A 19,504-nucleotide genomic window follows, 5' to 3' on the forward strand; every position below is an offset into this window, starting at 1 on the left:
GTAAAAAAAAATAAATAAATACATAAAAAAAACTAAAAAAAAAAAAAAGACAGAGTAGGATGGATGCTCCCGGAGCGTCCCAATGTGGAAACAGGGCAGGGTTTAAAGCCCCGCGTCGTACCCGGGGGGGTTTCATCCTCTCTGACTTGCTCTCGCTCACTGTTTTTGACATTCCAAAAGGCCTGAAAGAACTCCTGCCTTTGCGCCGATCATACAAAGAAGACTGGGACCCAAAGTAGGTGCGAATCCCGTCACAACCTGATCAATTTTTAATTTCTCTTCTGTTTTTTTTTTATGTTTGTCAGCACAGTCGGGGACAAGATAAACCAAGGCGAGAGATCTCTTTTAATATGCACACAATGCATTACAAAGCACACACGCATTTGTACACATCTCACGCCCCGACACACGCTCAACATTACGGTTCAGCTACTTTAATGTTGCTGTCAGATATCAGACTCTGACACGGAAATATTAAAAAATCACTGCACCAACAAAGCAATGAATCTCCGGGCCAATGATACTGGATGCAGAAGCAGTGGGATATAGAAAGAAGTCCAGAAGTACAGTAACTAGATTGGGAGGATGAAGGAACAAACCCCAATAAAAATATTAGTGCTGAGGTCAAGGTCCATGTACTGTTGGAATTTCCTGAGAGTGGAAACAAATATAATGGGAGGCTTCAGCGATGGGGCTGTTAACACTTTTATTACAGGCTGCCAACACACACACACACACACACACACACACACACACACACACACACACACACACACACACACACAATAATATTACAAAAGGAGATAATATATGGGCCGTAGATGAACAACAAAACAGCAAGAAGAAACGTTCTACAAAATATACCTATATACTGTATATGGATATTAAAGACAAAAAGAAAAACTTCAGCTTTCCTTTACATTGATATAGAGATATTACTAGAACAGACCTAATCATATCGATTACCCTTAATGAAACATTTCTATCCTGATAAAAGTGGTCTTTTCCATGATGACTCCACCCCCTCAATTCCAGGACATAAAGGGACATGCGATGAGAATATGTAAATTTTATGCTTTGACCTTTACAGTCACCAGATTTCAACCTAATTGAACACCTATTGGAGATTTTGGAGCAACGTGTTAGACTACGCTCTCCACCAACATCATCAGGACACGGATTAAATCAGTGGGGAAGAGGTTTTCTGTCCAAAAAATATCCAGTGGAGTTTCAACGACTTGTAGAATCTATGCCAAGCTCTTCTGCCATCTTCCGATGGGCCGCAATCTAAATATGGTATAAATACATAGCGAAATGATATAAATGTTTTATAAACATTCAGATGGCCCGTATGACTCTCTTTATCAGGTCAGGTGAAACAGAGGGACGCGCAGATAATTCTGAGCGCCTCCATGCTGATAGAGCCGTTACTAATGAGTTGCAGCAAACCCCCACCCTCCCACCCCCCTCCCCTTAAATCTCGTTTTTCAGGAGAGGAGGCGGTCTGAGGAAAGTCGATTTCCTGCGCGGTGGTGCTTATCGTAATTGCACCGCGAGGTGGCTGGGTCCACCGTCGGTGACATCGCCAGTGAAAACGAGCAGAAAATCTAAGTGTTCCATATCAGAGAATATTTTTTCTCTGGCTAATGTGACTTAAATACCTTGTTCCACAGTCGAGTGGGCTGGCACCTGCTGCATAGGAACCGGCCAATTACCACACAGTCGTTCTAATTTTCTGATTCAATTAGAATGCTTCAGAGCTTTGCCGTCTAATTGCAAACTACTTCACAGTTACCTCTCTGATTAATCGCTGCCCATCTGCGAGCCATCGGAAAACTTGGTGGAACAAATTTGTGTATTTTTCGAATGCCAGGGGACTGGAGAACCACAGCTCATGAGGCTGCCTGAACCGTGATCCTCTGACACACTGTGCCAAGGCGAAGCAGGGGACGCTGATATAACAGTCACACCTATCGCCTTCACACTAACTGTCAAAATACAAAGTAAATTCGGTTTCGCATGAAGAGTTCATCAGTGATGTGCAAATGTGTGTAATGATTTAATTACATGGGGGAAGAAAAGAAAAAAAAAACTCGCACGATTAAGGAAAACAAGTCATTAAAATGTCGAGTAGAGTTTCACCATGTACATGTGTACTACTGCTTTAATTTTATAAACCTACCTCGGTCTTTATGCTCACCGGATCAATATGTCTGCTTCTTTTGCTTTTATTGCGACTGGTATCTACTAAGCTCTTTCTAGTGACACCGGGCCAGCCGATGTACAATGAGCAGAGGTGAAAAACCAACACACCCACAGCAGGGATGCACTGTCAAAGCAATAGCGCTTCAGCCAGCCTGACCCCGTGGCCTCCCTGCTTGCGTACACACACACCTATTGACATTTCCAAGGACAAGGGCACTGGGGTGTTTACATAGCCTGTACACAGCATTACATCATCGCAGTTGCCCACCTTCCCAAAAATGACTCGCGGACTCGCCCACAAAAATGATGAGCCCCCCAAAAAAACGCCTCTTGACTCTTTCCCATAAAACCTTAATAGCATAAAAGTACAGGGGCAAAACAACGATAAGCATATTGCATGTTATTACTGCAGCCCTATAATGATGTGTAAGCCGGTGGCTGTGGGAGAATATAATTCCGATATGTCAGATCTCTGATTTGGCCACAATTTGCATGGTTATAATAGCTTATCGACTGGCTCAAGGTTAAGGGAGGCCACGGTGGCCGGCTGTAATGACTGCACACTGCAAGTTTATTTCAAGCTGTTGGGACTCACTCACCCGAGCCCTTCCGTCAATACGCAATCTTGATAGCTTCATCTCCTTTTGAACGTCTGGGCCAACGGTGGCCGCCACGATCCCTCCCCCCCCTCTCCCTTCTCAAGCCTCATGTATCACACAAACATTTCCCATACGGATCGATAGAGGTGCCATTCATTAACCCTGGAATCTGTGCAAAGCCATATTCACATATTAGGTTGATCGATTGTAATATTTGAATGCAACCGAATGTGAAATTTTTTTAGACTTAGTGGGGATAAAATCACAGCATCTGGAAATAGGAATCAGCAGTTTTTTAAGAAAGAATTATAATAAGTCTAGGTGGGCATTTTTGTATTTTGATCAAAATGACCATTGTGTAATTTCAATGGTAAAACTGGAACAAAAAAAAAATCATTCTATTCTAGTCTTAATTCTATCCATTCGCATTTCTATACACAAGCTCACATACGTGATTGGTTAGCGCCATTCTGATTGACGTGTGTTAGAGAACGTCATCTCATCTGTATAACAGGAACATTTGGATTTAGAATCCAGGATGCATATTGATAAATATGAATGAACGAATACACAGATAGCTGCACCACTTCAGATGACTTCAGACACAGTAAGTAAAAAAAAAAAAAAAGAATTTCAGTACTCTTTGGCCACTTTTAAAATGTTCTTGATGTCCCTCTTAAATAAAATGTATAAGCTAGCCTGCTATCCTTCAGCTGTGTGTGTTTTGCTGCCTGACTCTCATTAAGCAGGTAAACAAACAGTGGTGTGAGGTGGTCAGTCACCTGTGTAGCCCCAATAAATGGTAGCCAGAGGCTGGCCAGTCCCTTTTTTTTTTCCTTCTTCCAGTGTATTTTTGTTGTGCCTCTCAGAGCAGGAACAGCTAGCCCTGCTTTACAGCAAAGTGTGTTTTTCTGCCTGAATGTGATTACACACAGGTAAACAAACAACGGCGTGAGGCCCTCAGTCGGTCACCTGTGCAGGTCGCTTCCTGTGGCTCCTCTAATGGTTTAATGATGAAGCACGGTTCAAGGCTTGCTCTCACTCTGTGGATGCTGAGAGACAGCCATCAGCAGACCCTGACCTGACAAGAGTCAACACACACTCACACACACCCACACACACACCCAATATGCAGCCCAGCCGAAGTTGTTATAGGACAGAGTAAAATACAAAAAAGGTACTGTGTTCAAATCTTGAAGCCGGTGGAAACCTCACCACACACACACACACACACACACACACACACACACACACACACACACACACACACACATATATATATATATATATATATATATATATATATATGATCATATAGGAAATGATCATTAAAAAAATCATTAGTTTTTTTTCATCTATTCCACCAGCAATCTTGTGCAAACCAAAACTTGGTGCAAGTTCTAAAGTAAAGAAAGCTGATAATATTGCAGTTGTTTTTAGATCCTGGAGCTTGTGACCTGAAAAGTCTACAAAACATCACTTCAGGGCCCAAGAGTAAAGCTTCTGAACATGAGTGGACCATATTATACCCAAGCTACTGTATTAATAATAAATAATACTATGGCACAGACATTCCGATCAGGGTGTGTTCCAGCTCTACGCTCAGTGCTCCGAGAACGGGTGACGGATCCACTGAGACTCTGATGCTTCGTGTGTTTAAACCGCAATAAAATCATCAAACTCCAAACACGGGTTTATGGAGTATCACGTTGCACACACAGGACGTTACAAACACAAAGGGCATGCGGTCAGATAGTACATTCCCCCTCTCCCTCTCCTCCGAACAAACCCTCGGCAAATTGGTTTCTCGCTTACAGTACAGTAAGCGACAGGTTAAGATAAGTGCTGCTCGTCCCTGACAGGAAACTGATCAATTCTGCACACAGAGCGGTTAAAAACATAATTATTATCTGACCTTTGACTATGTAACAAAATTCGCATTATCAGTGCAGGGACCTGACCTTAGACTTCTTTAAATGGGAGAGTATTGATTGTCTGTGCAGTGCAGACAAACACCTCACACAGCATGTCTGGGACAGCACACAGAGATGAGAGACAAGCTGACGGAAAGCTGGAGCCTCTGCAATTAAACACACAGACACACAGACACACAGACACACACACACACACACACACACACACACACACACACACACACACACACACACACACACACCACAAACCTGGGAGAAGTTCTCTGCATGAGCCAACAATGGACTGAACATGTCTGAGTGAATTAATCACAGCCCGAGTGTGTGAGTGAAAGTGAATGTGTTTTGTGCCAAGGCAGTTACAGCACTCAGGTGATCTACGCGCTTTAGTGGACTTATTTATTAGCTACAGAACTAAATATTATATACCGTAGGTGCCAATTCTGCATCTGCGTTTAACAAATAGACCCAGGCTTGATTCTGAGAATTTAATTAGAGACCATATATCATTCTCTCACTCTCTTTTTTTTTTTATGTTACCTGTGCGCACACACTACAATTCACGCCTTGGTATTGTTGCATTGTTCACTGAATGTATTACTCCATGCTTGTTGATCCCACTATTGCAAGCGTATCATATTGTCCAATTATTTCAAATCCAAATTGGAATGCGCTGATAATTTGTAATCAAAACACATGGGCCTAATGCAGGCTTCAGATTTCAATATGAAAGAAAAACAAATATAGAGTTACATGCTGAAATTGTGAACGATATGAAAACGTGTCGATTAAGATTTTTCCTTTCGCAGCATGTGTTTTCCATAAATAATACTGTACCCATTAGTATTTTTCGCTCTCCCACGCTCTCTTTTGACAAATTAATTCAAAAACAAAGCCTTATAAAGATATTATGAGGTAGGAAGGGAGCACCAAAGAAAAGAGACAGATAAAAAAAAAAAAAAAAGAATAATATCAAAGAAAATCATGGGAATGAGGTAGGAGTGGCCGTGGGCCATGAGGTCAGTCCAAAGCTAAGGCTGTTCAGGCTGCCACAGGCACTGAGCTGGAACTAAGTGAGGCCAAGCAACCGCAGGCTTGGACGCCAGCCAGAGGCAGGCGTTCCTCAGGGGGCTTTATCGAGCCCCTTCACTTTCTGCTGCTCGCACACTAATGTTTTCATCAGCACCAAAACAGAGAGCGAAAAGAGAGAGATACCCCCCAAAAAAACACTCCCACCCATCCTTAAGCTCTACGAGCGAGAGAAGCGGTGATGCAGTTATGTTACTGCATACATTACACACATTTTAGCTGAGCCATCCTGAAAGAGACGGGGGTTAAATAGAGACACAATGGGGCCGAGAGCCACTGCTTTGGGGTGATGACTGAGAGACAAAGGAGGCCTGTCAAGCGGGCCAGACAGCTGTGATCTGGGTGTCAAACTGCCTCCTCAGGCCACCATCTGCTGACACTGCCAGATGACACAGAAAATGGGATTACAGTAACAGGGCAGAAGAGAAGCTGATGACCTAAACACTGTAATATCATTTTCGATGAAAGAGACAACCCAGGCCAGGATAAAGTGCGAGCGGATCAGAGGGGTCAGAAAAGCCCTGATGATGCTGTGCGCTAATCTACCGCGCTGCTCAGAATAACATTTACCTAGGGTTTAAGAGGGAGTGATCTAATGAGAGGTTACAAAACATGTGCGTGGTCCATAGTACCATACAGTACCACACTAATATGGATGAATGTAATAATAAAAAATAAAAATAAGAACGTTTTACTATATTACCATAAATAATACTGGATCAACTTATTCCAAGGCAACATAATCTCTCCAAAAAGATTTAAATATAGCATGCCATGATGATTTCAATATGTAACATGCCCTTTTAAGTCAACATCAAATCCTTGGACTCTTACTATTACTTGTCAAAAGCTTAATACCAGCATGGTTGCTGGGGGAGCCATAAAAATAGCAAAGTGCCACAGTTCACATTAACTTATGGCAGTTTCGAGGGCAGGCATGCCCAGCGGAATTTAAGGACTACGTTCCATCTATGTCAGAGAGCCACCGGTGTGGATGCGGGAGCCCCCCACGGGTCAGGGTGATGTAAGTGAGCTTTTGAATTAGAGCTCCAGGGTGGAGCTTCCCCTGTCAACTCGAAGACTCGATCCGGGAACACAGTCCCGCCTTGATACCGCATTCAATCCCAATCTGTCCCAATCCAGACAGCAGGAGCCTAACTGACATGTGACTGCAAGCAGCACCTCGGGGGCGAAAGGTTAGTGTAGATCTTCACAAATCTCCACCGGCATGGCATCAGATTAAAGTTAAGGAGGGGTGAGAGCGCCCTACAACCTTAACCCGATAAGACCCTTGAAATCTTCTGCACTGACCCTGACTTGACTTCTTCATCTGCGGCTTTAGCTACAATAATTAATGGCTGATAGGTGCCTGGTGCAATTCGTTCTGATGCTTCCTCGGCTGTTGGAATGGTGACTGGCGCCAGGCTCGGCTCCCCCGGCTGTGGGGTGAAAGAACCGATGGAGCCATGAGCTCTAAAGCCTTTGTCTCTTCAGTTTTTAATGACCATGGGTGGTTCAGGTGATGAAGACGCACACATCAACTGGAGTTTGTGTCCAGCCTGGACGTAAAAAAAAAAAGGCTGATTAAAAATTGGACATTGACCTACTTTGTTGTTTTTTTTTTTTAAACAGCACTCGAAACAGTACTTCATGATGAGAGGTTTAGAGGGCACTCTAGAGGCTGGTAATCAAATATATTGTTTTTTTGGCCTTCCATTGTTCTCATCCATTTTCCAAAACCTGAAGACCTCAAAGACAAACTTGCATTCTAAACAGAAGTAATTGTGATATGTGTATGTGTGTGTACAGCCAGCAACTGCCCTGCTGATTAGATAAGTCCTAAAATCACTTGACCACAAGCAGAGAAAGCTGTGTTTTCCACTCGCTCCCCGTGTGCTCCTTCAAGGGAGAGGTGATAAGGTGGACCGTTTTGGGGTCACTGCGATTAGGCGACTACACAGGCCGCATTCCTGGCTGCCCGGATGAGATGCAAACGCTTCAGCATGTCTCACACTGACAGGTGTGTCTGAGCAAAGCTTCATCTGCCTTAAGATACCCTGTAGTTAAGCACAGAAAAAGATAAGCAAGCATTTAGGATATGTCTGTTTCTAAAAGGCTTGAATCAGGTACCACCTCGATATACTTGTCACACACAGACAAAAGGTGTGTGTGTGTGTGGCGGCAAGGGCAATTACCATCACATGTGAGGATGCTTAGGCCTCTCCACAATCAAAGGGTGATGGTAGAGAGGAGGCACCTGGTATTGCAGCAGGCTTATTGCTGTTTATGGGTTCTACAAGAAACTAGATGGTCCAGGATTAGGAGAAGTAGCATCATGGATTTTGTTACGCTGAAGCAAGTGGGAAGCAGTTCACAATTACGGCTTTTCAGGCAACAAACAAACCTTAGTAAATCCCCTCCTCCTTGGCATTTCAGCTTTAGGAAATCAGCAGCTAATTGTGATATTTCCCTAATACGCAGCACACACGGGTTGTCACAAGCTGTTTGCTCCTCATGCCGTCGACTTGTAATAAAGTTTTTATCTGTCAGCCCAGAGTGTGTGGGAAACGAGCCAAGGTCACCGCCGCGCTCTGTGACATGACGGCGAAAAGAAAAAAAGAAAGAAAGAAAAAAAAAAAAAACGCTTAACTTTGTTTACATAATTATATAAATAATATCCCCCTTTTTCAGGCAAAAAAAAAGAGAAACAAATAAATATTTTAATTTTGAGGCTGATTATAAACCCAAGGACCTTCAAGGATGTTTGCTTTCTAATCATCTTCCAGCAATTATGTACATTGCCTAATATATTCTCGAAGCATTGCTGTTTTTTTGTTTTTTGTTTGTTTTTTTTTCCTCTGCCTTGGTCTGTTTTCTCCAACAATCATTTTAAATGTGCATTTCATTAAATCATAATTGTGAAAAAAAGAAACACTGAAGAAAGAGGTGGGCTGCTAGGACTGCACACACTTACACACACACACACACACACACACACACACACACACACACACCGGACACACACGGTTTAAATTTAATGACTAAACACCATCAGCGAGAAGCAAAAAATAAAATATTAAATAAGATCACAACATAACAGGATGACACATCAGACCCTAATTAATTGATTAGTGTTTTCTAATAAAGTATTATATTATGAGTATTACAACTGCTTTGATAGCAATTATCGTGACTCCCACAGTTCTTTCAACCTGCAGCAGGCATCTTCTCGCCCTTATCAAGAGCTGTCAAAGAAAAGTGCCCCATTAGTCTGCCAGTGTAATAAACTGGCTGCATGAAAAAAACAAAAAAAAAACATTCACAGCGCTTCTCTTTTGTGTCTCTCTGTGTGTGAACGATAAAGAGAAGTCTTTGCAGGACGAAAGAAAAATGGAAATATAATAACAGCGAGTATCCGCGTCCTTAGACGAGGCCCTGTCAGAGCCAAGCGAGTGTATATTGACTGCCGCGGCGTTCTCCGCATGGCAGGACGTTCCTAAGTGAGCTGTTTATTAGTGTTGATGGGCAGCCAGGGACAGGCCGGTGCTGATGCTTATTCTCCTCCCACACTGTGGCTTGCATTACTTAAGAGCGCTAACCAAGCGCTTGCTAATGCTAACAGCACCTGACTGGGATGTTTTCGGAGCTGTGCGATGAGAGGTGGGAGGTGGACATGGGATTATGTGCGAGCAGCGTTTGAATAAACAGCGACCAACAGACAGCTGACGTGATGAAAGGTGACTTGATGTGGGGCTGGATGCGGTTTGTTAGACTAGCGGTGCGAGATGACATGCCAAGTGTGGGTAGTTGATGAGAATAAAACTACAATGATTATGTTTTAGGCCACTCGATTTGAGCTACGTGTTCAATGAACGCAGCAGTACGGGCTATTTAGGGACCCTATGGCAAGCAGTCTTTTAGGGTTTTTCTGTATCTCTATTTTTTAACAGATGCTTCACACAGGCTGGTTGAATACCGTAGCACAACGGGTAGCATTGACTTCCCCCCCACACACACACACAGGTCCAAAGTCCAAATTACTGTATGTGTGATGTTTCACATGTTCTCGCAGTGTCTGTATGGGATTACTGTTCACCCGGTTTCTGCCACTTCCATTAAAAAAAGACTTGTTTGGTAGGTGGACCAGCTATGCTAAATTGCCGCAAGGTGTGAAAGACTGTGTGTGTGGTGCCCTGCAACTGACTGGCATCCCATTCAGGGTGCATTCCTGCCTCATATCCAGTGTTTGCAGAATCAAGCTTTGGAACCACTGTTACCCTAAACAGGATACAGCAGATACTGAAAACAGAACTGTCTACAGACATAAATGTTTATAGTGCAATACCAAGAGTATATTTCGCCTATAAATATCTATGTTGCTTCCTTCTTGCAGTGTTTTTCTTTATGAAGTCTGGGCACTAATTCCCACTCATGGTTCATACCTTTGGAGTTAGAGCTATAGCTCAAGTCTCACAGGGCTTGTGTGTTAATTTGGCAAAGCTGTGGAAAAAAATAGCACACAATCTGATTATCCTGCTCAGGAGTTCAGAAAAAGGCCAACAAGCCACCACATTGAAATAGGTTACAAAAAATAGCTCCTGAAGGTATATTCCAGACTGTCAAAGGACACATAGGAACATCACAAGGAAAGCCTATGACATTTCAATATTCGTAAAAATAAGGAAGCTTTCAAATACGTATAGGTTAAGGTGAATTCCACTTCCAATACAGACCACAACGAAGCATGTCACTGTGTCTTAAAATGCCTGTGGCCTCAGCGTGACTGCGCAGAATATTCATGTTGCTAACAGGCTCGGACTTAACATAGGCCTTTTGGGAGCCCATTGCCCAACGACTATCCATTGACCATCATGTGAACTGCACTTAGTGCTCCAGAGATGGTTAAGTGGTTCACATAGCATTAAAGCATCACAGACTAGCAGGGTGAAAAAGAGGGCATCAATGTTGGATCCCTGTTTGGTACTGACCTCAAAAAACAGGGTACGATTTTATAAAAGGAGCAACGATTTCAACGAGCGTAGCACACCCTAAGCTCCATTGAGTTCTGATTGGAAATTTGTGCATGCTTTATAAGTCAACATCTTCACCAAGATGGTTTATCAGGAGATGTTCGTCTTGTGTCTGTGGATCTGTCTGTCATTACACTGTTCCAGTAGAGTGCCATAATCTAAATTATAATTCACTTACCTTCAAGCTGCATCGTCAGACCATTACTTTGGAAAAAATCTGGACATTCAAAAAGTATAGAAATGACCTATTGTGCGCTTTATAGAACACTATTATGTATGATGAGAGGACGCTGAAGAAATGAAGAAAAAAGCAAAAAAAAAAAAACACTAACTATGCCTCACCTGACCTTTCACGTTGCTTAGCAACTAGTTTTCATTTAAAATTGTAATACATAAGTGAAAAAAATTGGCGAAGAGATAAGATGAGATCATAAGAAATAAGAAAATACAACATAAAGCACAGCTGAGGCTACTGCTACATTAGTTTAGGTAAAATGAGCCTAGTCTGGGGACTCATTATGCACAGCAACACGGAATGGATACACACTGTCGTTATCTATGCATGGAGGCACAGACTGTGCATATTGATTTTTATTTTTTCTTGTCCATAAAAAGAGAACAAATACTCCATTCATTCCTTATAGTTGATCCTTCTAACACATTCCCTCTGAATGGAAATAACAGCGCTGATGCCAGTCTCTACTGAACCAATGCGTATTGCCAAGGGGGTTCACAGACATTGATGTATCGAGGGGGAAGGAGGCAGTGGTCAATGTGAGTAGCCTGTGATCTAGTCTTTACCAAGGCCAGGAAACGACAAGGGACATGAACCGCACAGAGGGAGAAGAGGAGCTCCAGGGCCGTATGTAATCAAATGTGATTGAATGATCAAAGTGACCAGCCTTGAAACGACAGACCGGTGTCTTAGATACAGAGAAGTCTAAACAGTGTCTCCAGAGGAGAAAACGGGAGGAAAAGATAAAAGAAGACTTGCATGTTGACCTGGATCAGCAACAAACAGCAATAGATGTTGGGGTAAGTAGTATCCGTATTAACCACCAATGTTTTTCAATAACAAGCCACGGAGAAGGTGGCATCCTTTACTGACCGTTCTCAAGTTCACAGCGAATAGCAGAAAAGATTGTTTTCGAGTCCTGTGGTGAAAACAAAAGAGAGGGAGCGACATCAAAAAGGGAGCAACGTTCGCCGAGAAAAAACGCAGACAAAATAAATAAAAAAAACCCCTTAAAAGCTGAAAGAAATTCAAACCAAATCCCAGAATGGATTCACAAGTCAATGCTGATTCCCTGAATTATTAGAAAATAATAAATGATTACGTTCCATATTGATGTCAATCCTGTCAATTGTGCAACAAAAATATTTAATAAAATTTAATACAATTAAATTAAATAAAAATAAAAAAGAGAGAGCCTGAGAGCCATCAAGTGAAAAATTGGGAGAAACAGAAAAGGAGTACAAAATGACAAGCAAAAGAGAAGTGACACAAAACTCCTTATAGAGCACAAAGCTCCTCTACAAGGCTTTTCTTATCCAGGGCTTCGTTACATAAAACTGAGTGCCAAGTGGGCCAGGGGCTGCCACTCATCCCAAGCAGGAGCCGGTTCAAATACATTTAGGCCTCATGTCATTTTTTTTTGGTACAAGAAGAATAGAAAATGAAGGATGTGTCTTTTGATCCTCAGGATGGGGGGGGAGTCAGAAGGAAATTACAGGGTGCACAAAAACTCCATCAAACTTTTCATTCAAAGCCACACATGGGACTCATATAAAGGGCGTGAAATTGGGGAATAAAAATAACACAAGGAAGTTGCACTGTGATACAATGTCAATATGTATATTTATGACAACTAGGGCTTCCCCTGCGAGTGTGCTCGTAAAACAGACAGAGAAGAAAGGTAACATCACGGCGGGGAGTCTGAGGAACTTTCAGCTTCTCCGTAGCGAACCGGTGCTACACCAGAAAAAACGAACGTGAAGCATATGGAATGCAATGAGTGACAGATTGACTTCCCCCTGCTGTTTACTGATCTGTCGTATAACGTCGCACACCTAATAACATTCATTATTTTTAATTGAGAAGAGCGAACGTAATATATAACACCTCGTGAAACTGTGCGTTTCAGCTGCGGGCCTTCGCCACATTCGACTATACTGATAAAACATTTGTAATATCAATATATCACGGAGTGTTACGTTCCTGATATTTTATCAAGACATAAAATTAAAATAGTACACCTACTGCACGCAACCAGCTGCTGACAAAAACAACTCAATAGGGCTATTCTAATCCCAGTAGGCTGATACACATTACATAGCCACTAAATCCTATTATTAAATCAGGATGTAATTAATGACTGAAGACAAAAAAAAGAATAAATCAAGGAATTGTAAAAAAAAACAGTGAAATAATTCAGCGATGAAGCAATACTAACAGTAGTGCTCTATTGGCCGTTCCTAATTATCTCTGTTTATTCTCCACTGGCACAAGATCCAGCTGTTCTCCATTTACCGCTGAAACGCTATGACAAATTTAATTTCTATTTACGCCAGTACTCGGACTTGCACTTAGCGTTGTGCCGTGGTCTTAGTATGGGCTTATTACCTGATTAAATGGTCCCAAATCAAAACATGATTCCACTGTCACTTCTTAATCAGGTTGGTTAATTCTGTACTTTGAAAATCCCAGCCAATGATCTGAGCTAGCTTGGCAGTATCTACCTAGACTGGATCCTTTTCAGAAGGCATACTCCTCAAACTCATACTCAACTCTAGGGTTGCATGTGCAATCGAGTTTCACATATTGTCTTTGTGTCCATGTGAAGTTCCTCTGGGATTTCCGGTTTATTCCAACTGCCCAAAACCATGCCGGTAAGTTGACTGGTCAGTGTAAATGTGTGTGTGTGTGTGTGTGTGTGTGTGAGAAAAAGAGACTGGCATTCCCATTCAGGGTGTTTTCCTTGGACGCAGTGTTCCCGGAATAAACTCCGGATCCGCTGCTACCAGGAGCAGGAAAAAGTGGTTGAAGATCCTTGATTTCTTTTCAACGTTTGAAGATTTAAACCGGAACCAACCTACGTTTCAAACCCCCAATACATGCATGATAAAATACTATTTTATAAGGTAATAATATACTATGTATGTTTTAAATAAAGTCACAAACTCCCTTAATAAATTGCGGGTATAATAACTGATGATCAAAGTGCTGAAATAAAATAAATAAAAATAGATAAATAAATAAACCACCAAGTGTTTGCATAGCTTGTATCTACAATCAATTTGATTGCTCGACCTCATTTATTTGTTGCCTGAACAGATGAAGGGATAAAAATCTTAGATTCAGAGTACAAAATGCTTTCAAGTATACACTCCACGATACTTGTTCACACAAAACATTCAAATGAAGTGCACGTACACCTGTGCTTCATCAGCCTTACGATGCTCGATCCTATGCGCAACCCTGGTTGACAGCAAACGCATTGTTCCAGTTCGGTCACAAGACACGTCTTCGCGAGTTCATCATGGAAACGAATGGTGATAACCTTCCCGCAGTGTCCTGCTGAACTTTCCCTCCGTAACATGGGTGGCACATCCAGTTGGAAAAGAGTGATATTTCCTTTGATCTTACGGATAAGCTCATGAATGCGAGAGGCGAAAACAGGCTGGAAAAATAGAAGAGGTGACAAAAGTTGAGTGGGTCTGCGTTTCCTCAGGAAACGTGACCAAGGGCGCCAACAAGCACCAGGTGCACCTGAATGCTGGGTGTGGAGGGATGAGTGAAGGTATGTCAGTTACTCGTTCTCGGGCGACTTTAATAGAGTCAGTACGACTGGGTAAAAAAAATGGTAATGGAACTCTATTGAGTCAGCACTGCATGGACCAATGACTTTCCATTGTGCAAAAAAACATGGCCCAGTGGAGCTCTATGCCGTCACTGACATGGACCAGTGAAGTTACACAAGTGGTCCCAAGGCCATTGTATTGCGACTGTTTTCATCAAACACGTCTTTATTAGGCACGTTCGCGTTGCGACGAGTCGAGATGCTTTCAGCCAGCAAATACTACATTCACCGTTCCATACTTTTTCGAGACGAATGACAATAAAATTACACTTTTAAACTAGACTTGTTCATTAACCAATAATAAAGCAGGTCACCAAAAAAAAAGTCTGGATAAATCAGCTGACAAAAATCTTGCTCTAGATCAAAAGAGGCTCTTGTTAAAGTTCACTACTCTGCACTGTTCTTCTTTATTGTAAATGCAATTAGGGTTAATTACTTGTCTTTGTTCAGAACCTTGTAGTGCGCAGGACAGATAATTACAGTTCAGGTACACGTTAACTTACTTTTGTTAACAATTAATCACTGTTTACATTCAGGGCACTCTTTCCTTTGTAATTAATAATCAGGTCCGGCAATGAGTAATATGTGTGGTGGTGGCAGATGCGTGGGGATTTTTTTTAATGTGTGAAAAAACATAAAAATACGTGAGCTTTTGACCAGCAGAAGTGTTTTGGTGGAGAGAAAAATGAAGACAGGTCTTAAACTGGCACTTATATATCATCCAGTGGCCAGATCTGCTTCCTGTCTGTTCTGTGCTGGTTCGTGCAAGCTGCTTCCTGTCTGAGCTTGTACTGTAGGTCAGGATCTCCAACATTGCCAGGCTATGGTGCCTTTCAGCACATATTTCAGCCGGCTTCAACTGATAAAATTCGGCCTCACTTTCTGCCAAGACACACTGACCTTCTCCTGTAGAATCCTTTTGAATGATGGGGCGCTTGGAAGAGGAAAGGGATTAAAAAAATGAAGGAGGAGAAATGGTCTACAATTTATCATATTGGAAACATAGTTGTCAGAATAGGACACACAGATGGATGCATCCAGACATGCAGACACACCATACCCACATCATAAAAACATGGTATGATGTGGGAGATTCACAGATGATTAAGTGCAATAGACATGCTTTTCTCCACCTTGCTGTATTCCCTTCCATTCAAACATAAAATACCACCATCGGGCAGCACCACACACAGAGCAATGAGCGTGTCTGAGTGTGTGTGAACCATTATAACACGGCCCACATATACTGCAACTCTGCCGGGCCACAGTCTGTCTAGCCTGGATTTCAAACAATCGCAGATATTAAGCAACAAACTGATTGCATTTTGTCATAGAAACAAAGATAAGGCTACAGAACTCATGAAGTAAAGAATCAGTCCTAATTCTTGAACTGAACCTTGAACCCTGAACTTTGATAGGCCCAGCTTTCATACATGACCTCTATATCTGTCAAGTTTAGCAACATTTCTTGAGTTATTAAGTCAGCAGAGTTATTAATGTCGCTGTTAGAGGTAAACTAATACTAAAGTTTCAAAATGATACATAGGCTCTCAGAACAACATCGTTTATCTTTAGGTAAAGCAACCCTGGATGAAGTATCGGCTGAATTATACGAACCGTTGTTTCCCATATAAACTGGTGTTGTCAAGGTTGATACATAAAGCAAACCCGAGGCTTTTTCACGGCGCACAGGGGAAGGGTTTCTGCAGGTTTAAGACTTTTTAAGACGATTAAGAATTAAATTTAAGATCCATAACATGACATCAAAAACACACACAAATTCGTTGTTAGCAACTGACCTTAACCAAGCCCTAAATTAAATTGTTTTCAAGCCAAGTATAGCTAAACTTGTACTTCCCCCTAGCTAGTAAATAAAATCCAATTTACGTCTGTGGTACAGTCCAAAAGAGATTCGCGCCTGCGGTACAATCCAAGAGAGATTTTGGTCTCGTAATACAGTGAATTATATTTGGACTAGAAAACTCCAGAAAACTACACCACCACGAAAACAAACAAAAAAAACATTCTAAAGTGCTGCAGAGCATTTCATTGAGAATTGCGGCAGCATCACAGGGACATTGGGAAATTAAGACCTGTTGAAAATAATGTAAAACATTTTGATAATTGATTAACAAATTCTAAGACCCTGCAGAAACCTTGTTTTTTTTGTTGTTTTTTTTTTTTGCATCTCTGCTCTGAAATGGTAATATACAGGTATGGTGACTTCACTGGAAATCAAGAAACCAAAAATGGCATACTTTAGTGATGACACAGGAAGATTACCCCTAATCAACTCACAGCATGAGAGGCTCTTCATTTTACCATGATGATATCAGCATTTCTAAGCTTAAAATCTGAAACTGAGTCGAACTCGTCTGTTATGTATAACAGAACATGCATGAGGCATGAAGGCAATCAACAGAGAGCCTTAATCTCACTGGGCAGAGATAAGGGCTAGATCAGGCAAGAAATATCCTGAACTTTACTGGCTGCAGATTATTATGAACATGTTGATAATAAATAAATAAAAAAGTATCATACGCACTTATTAATGACTTTACTAAAATGCTGTACCTCTGGAAAAATATGACGGAAATAAATCAATGAAAAGAGATAAACAGTGCTTTGCTTGCTGTGCTTCACTGAACATCTGGGAAGTGAGCGAAGCTTGGAGATTCATACCTGCTGAGCGGCGACGACAGTCAGGGAGCAATGAGTCCACTGGGGTATCCAACGGCTCAGAACTCGACACCCAGTTACAGCATCGCTGAGAGAGAGACAGGGAGAGAGAGACAGGAACAAGCAATTAGGCGGCTTAGCGACACGGCTCAGAGACAGTTAGGAGTGTTTGTTGCTGGGGAGCGGCCGCGCCTCTGCTGCTGATCCAGGGGGTGACTGATCACACCGCTGACCTCGTCGACCCCCTCGGCCATCAGTCCTGTTACTGAGACAGAGCTGCTCTCATCTCCTGTGTTTTCTCACTTCATTAAGGGCCTTTTGTCCACAGTCACAGCAAGTTTAATTAGACATGCATCTCAGAAATTCGCATCGGAGACAAAGGAAACAAAATTAGCTCACATTCTAGCTTTGGTTGAGATGCATTTCTCTTGATTCATGTTAGACACACGCACACTATGAATCTTGTACAGAACCGTATAGAACAATTATTTTTTCTTTCCAGATGGGGTGTGATGGTGAAATAGAGGCTCCTATGGAATGCAATGGAAAAGTAAGGTCCTGGAGATAAGATAGAAAAAAAAGACAGTTCAATTGAAGAGAGAAATGTAAACGAGATTAGCATGTTGCAGCTGGCGGCCTTGTGAAGCGCTGCTTATCTGAGCATGTTTACTTTTGCAGACACTGCTCTGTCAGCCATTACAGCTCCCCCTCCCCAACCGAGCTGTGACCCAGCCTCGCCCTGGCTCCGATTCGCATACGTATACTATCTAATCCGCCAACCCCCCAGACCTTACTCCCAAAACTACCCTCCCATGACAAAACCGGAGAAGAGCAATCCCATCGCTCTGGACACCTCAAATACAAAAATCCTTTCTCACACTCATAAATGTGACCCTCGGAACAGACGACAGGTCTCCAGGCCACGTCACAGCTCAGCCTGTCATCTGGTTAACCCCTTGAGCCTGGTATGTCCCTAGAGGTAACTGTACCCCCACCAACCCACCTTGGATCAGTATCCTAGAGTGTATGTGTGTGTGCATGTGTGTACATGCAAAGCCATACACTGGGAAAAATCTTTTGTTCCTTTTTTCTATTTAAGGTAGTTGCCAAAGAAGCTGGTGTTACTACATAATAAAAATCCATATTGTGCTGTTAATACTGAGAAGGAACTCCTTGATGCAATTCTGTCTGATATTAACTTGAAAGGACATGGTGCATGACAAAGGTTCAAACATTAGCTATTAAACCAATACTCCCTAACAAAGAAGGACACATGAAATCAAACTGAACACCAGCAAATCCAGGTTTCCAACTGATTTTGCAAACATGTTTTATGTGCTTTATAACTCCAGAAGAGCAAGAAAGACCCTGGGTGACCTCTCCACTGCTGTGCCCCCTCCTATTCTTCTCTTGCTTATTCTTCTTCTCTAATCCTGTCAATCGTCTCCATGCTGAGTTTGGTTTGGTTTTTTTTTTTTTTTTTTGGGATGGATGGGAATGGTGTCACCTGCCACTGGAATAAACAATCATGCACTGTGTATTTTTAGAATTCCTGCTGCCATAGTTGTGCAGCATGGAGCCCAGCCACCGAACGGACTGCTCCTTGACTGCTACATCAAGTGTCTCATTGTAAATCCTTAATTCATGCCGTCTGGAGGAAGATGTCAGCTGGGCTGGATGCAAGACGAGGAATTTCAAAGCCTTTGGTCCCAGTCAGAGAAAATGGTAGAGGGAGGGTGCAAGAGTTGAAAAAGGAGCTTCAATAGATTTGTCAAAAGCAAGCTGGGACCAGCTTCAGGACACGGAGACAGAGCCAAGGCCACCGGGTAAAACTGCAGATGGGGAAATCAGAAAAGGATGACAAATGTTTACCAAAAGTGGCTGCATCAGCGTTCTGAATGAGGAGATCACTGGAGACAGGATGTGACACTTTCAGCTATGGAATCCCATTGCAAACACTGCATGGAAGGTTTTGAATTTTGGTTAAAGCGTATTTACAGTATTTCACTCTTTTAAAGCCTAAATTTCTGAGAAAAAAAACAAAGCCTTGGCTTTTCCATAGCAGTTTTAATTGCTCCCACAGAGGGACAAACCGAAGACCCTTTTTTGTT

At 42.2% G+C, this 19,504-nt stretch overlaps 1 protein-coding gene across 2 annotated transcripts in view; it reads right to left on the minus strand.

Moving 5' to 3' along the window:
• The window catches only part of fam172a (family with sequence similarity 172 member A), a 171,901-nt gene that overhangs the window by 22,648 nt on the left and 129,749 nt on the right, over positions 1 to 19,504 (minus strand). For both annotated transcript variants that reach the window (XM_046841224.1, XM_046841223.1), the window contains exon 10: positions 17,397 to 17,481. In XM_046841224.1, the coding sequence (XP_046697180.1) occupies positions 17,397 to 17,481 (85 nt within the window). The remainder of the gene's footprint in view (positions 1 to 17,396; positions 17,482 to 19,504) is intronic.

This window comes from Silurus meridionalis, chromosome 27, assembly GCF_014805685.1.
Source record: "Silurus meridionalis isolate SWU-2019-XX chromosome 27, ASM1480568v1, whole genome shotgun sequence".
Classification (NCBI taxonomy): Eukaryota; Metazoa; Chordata; class Actinopteri; order Siluriformes; family Siluridae; genus Silurus; species Silurus meridionalis.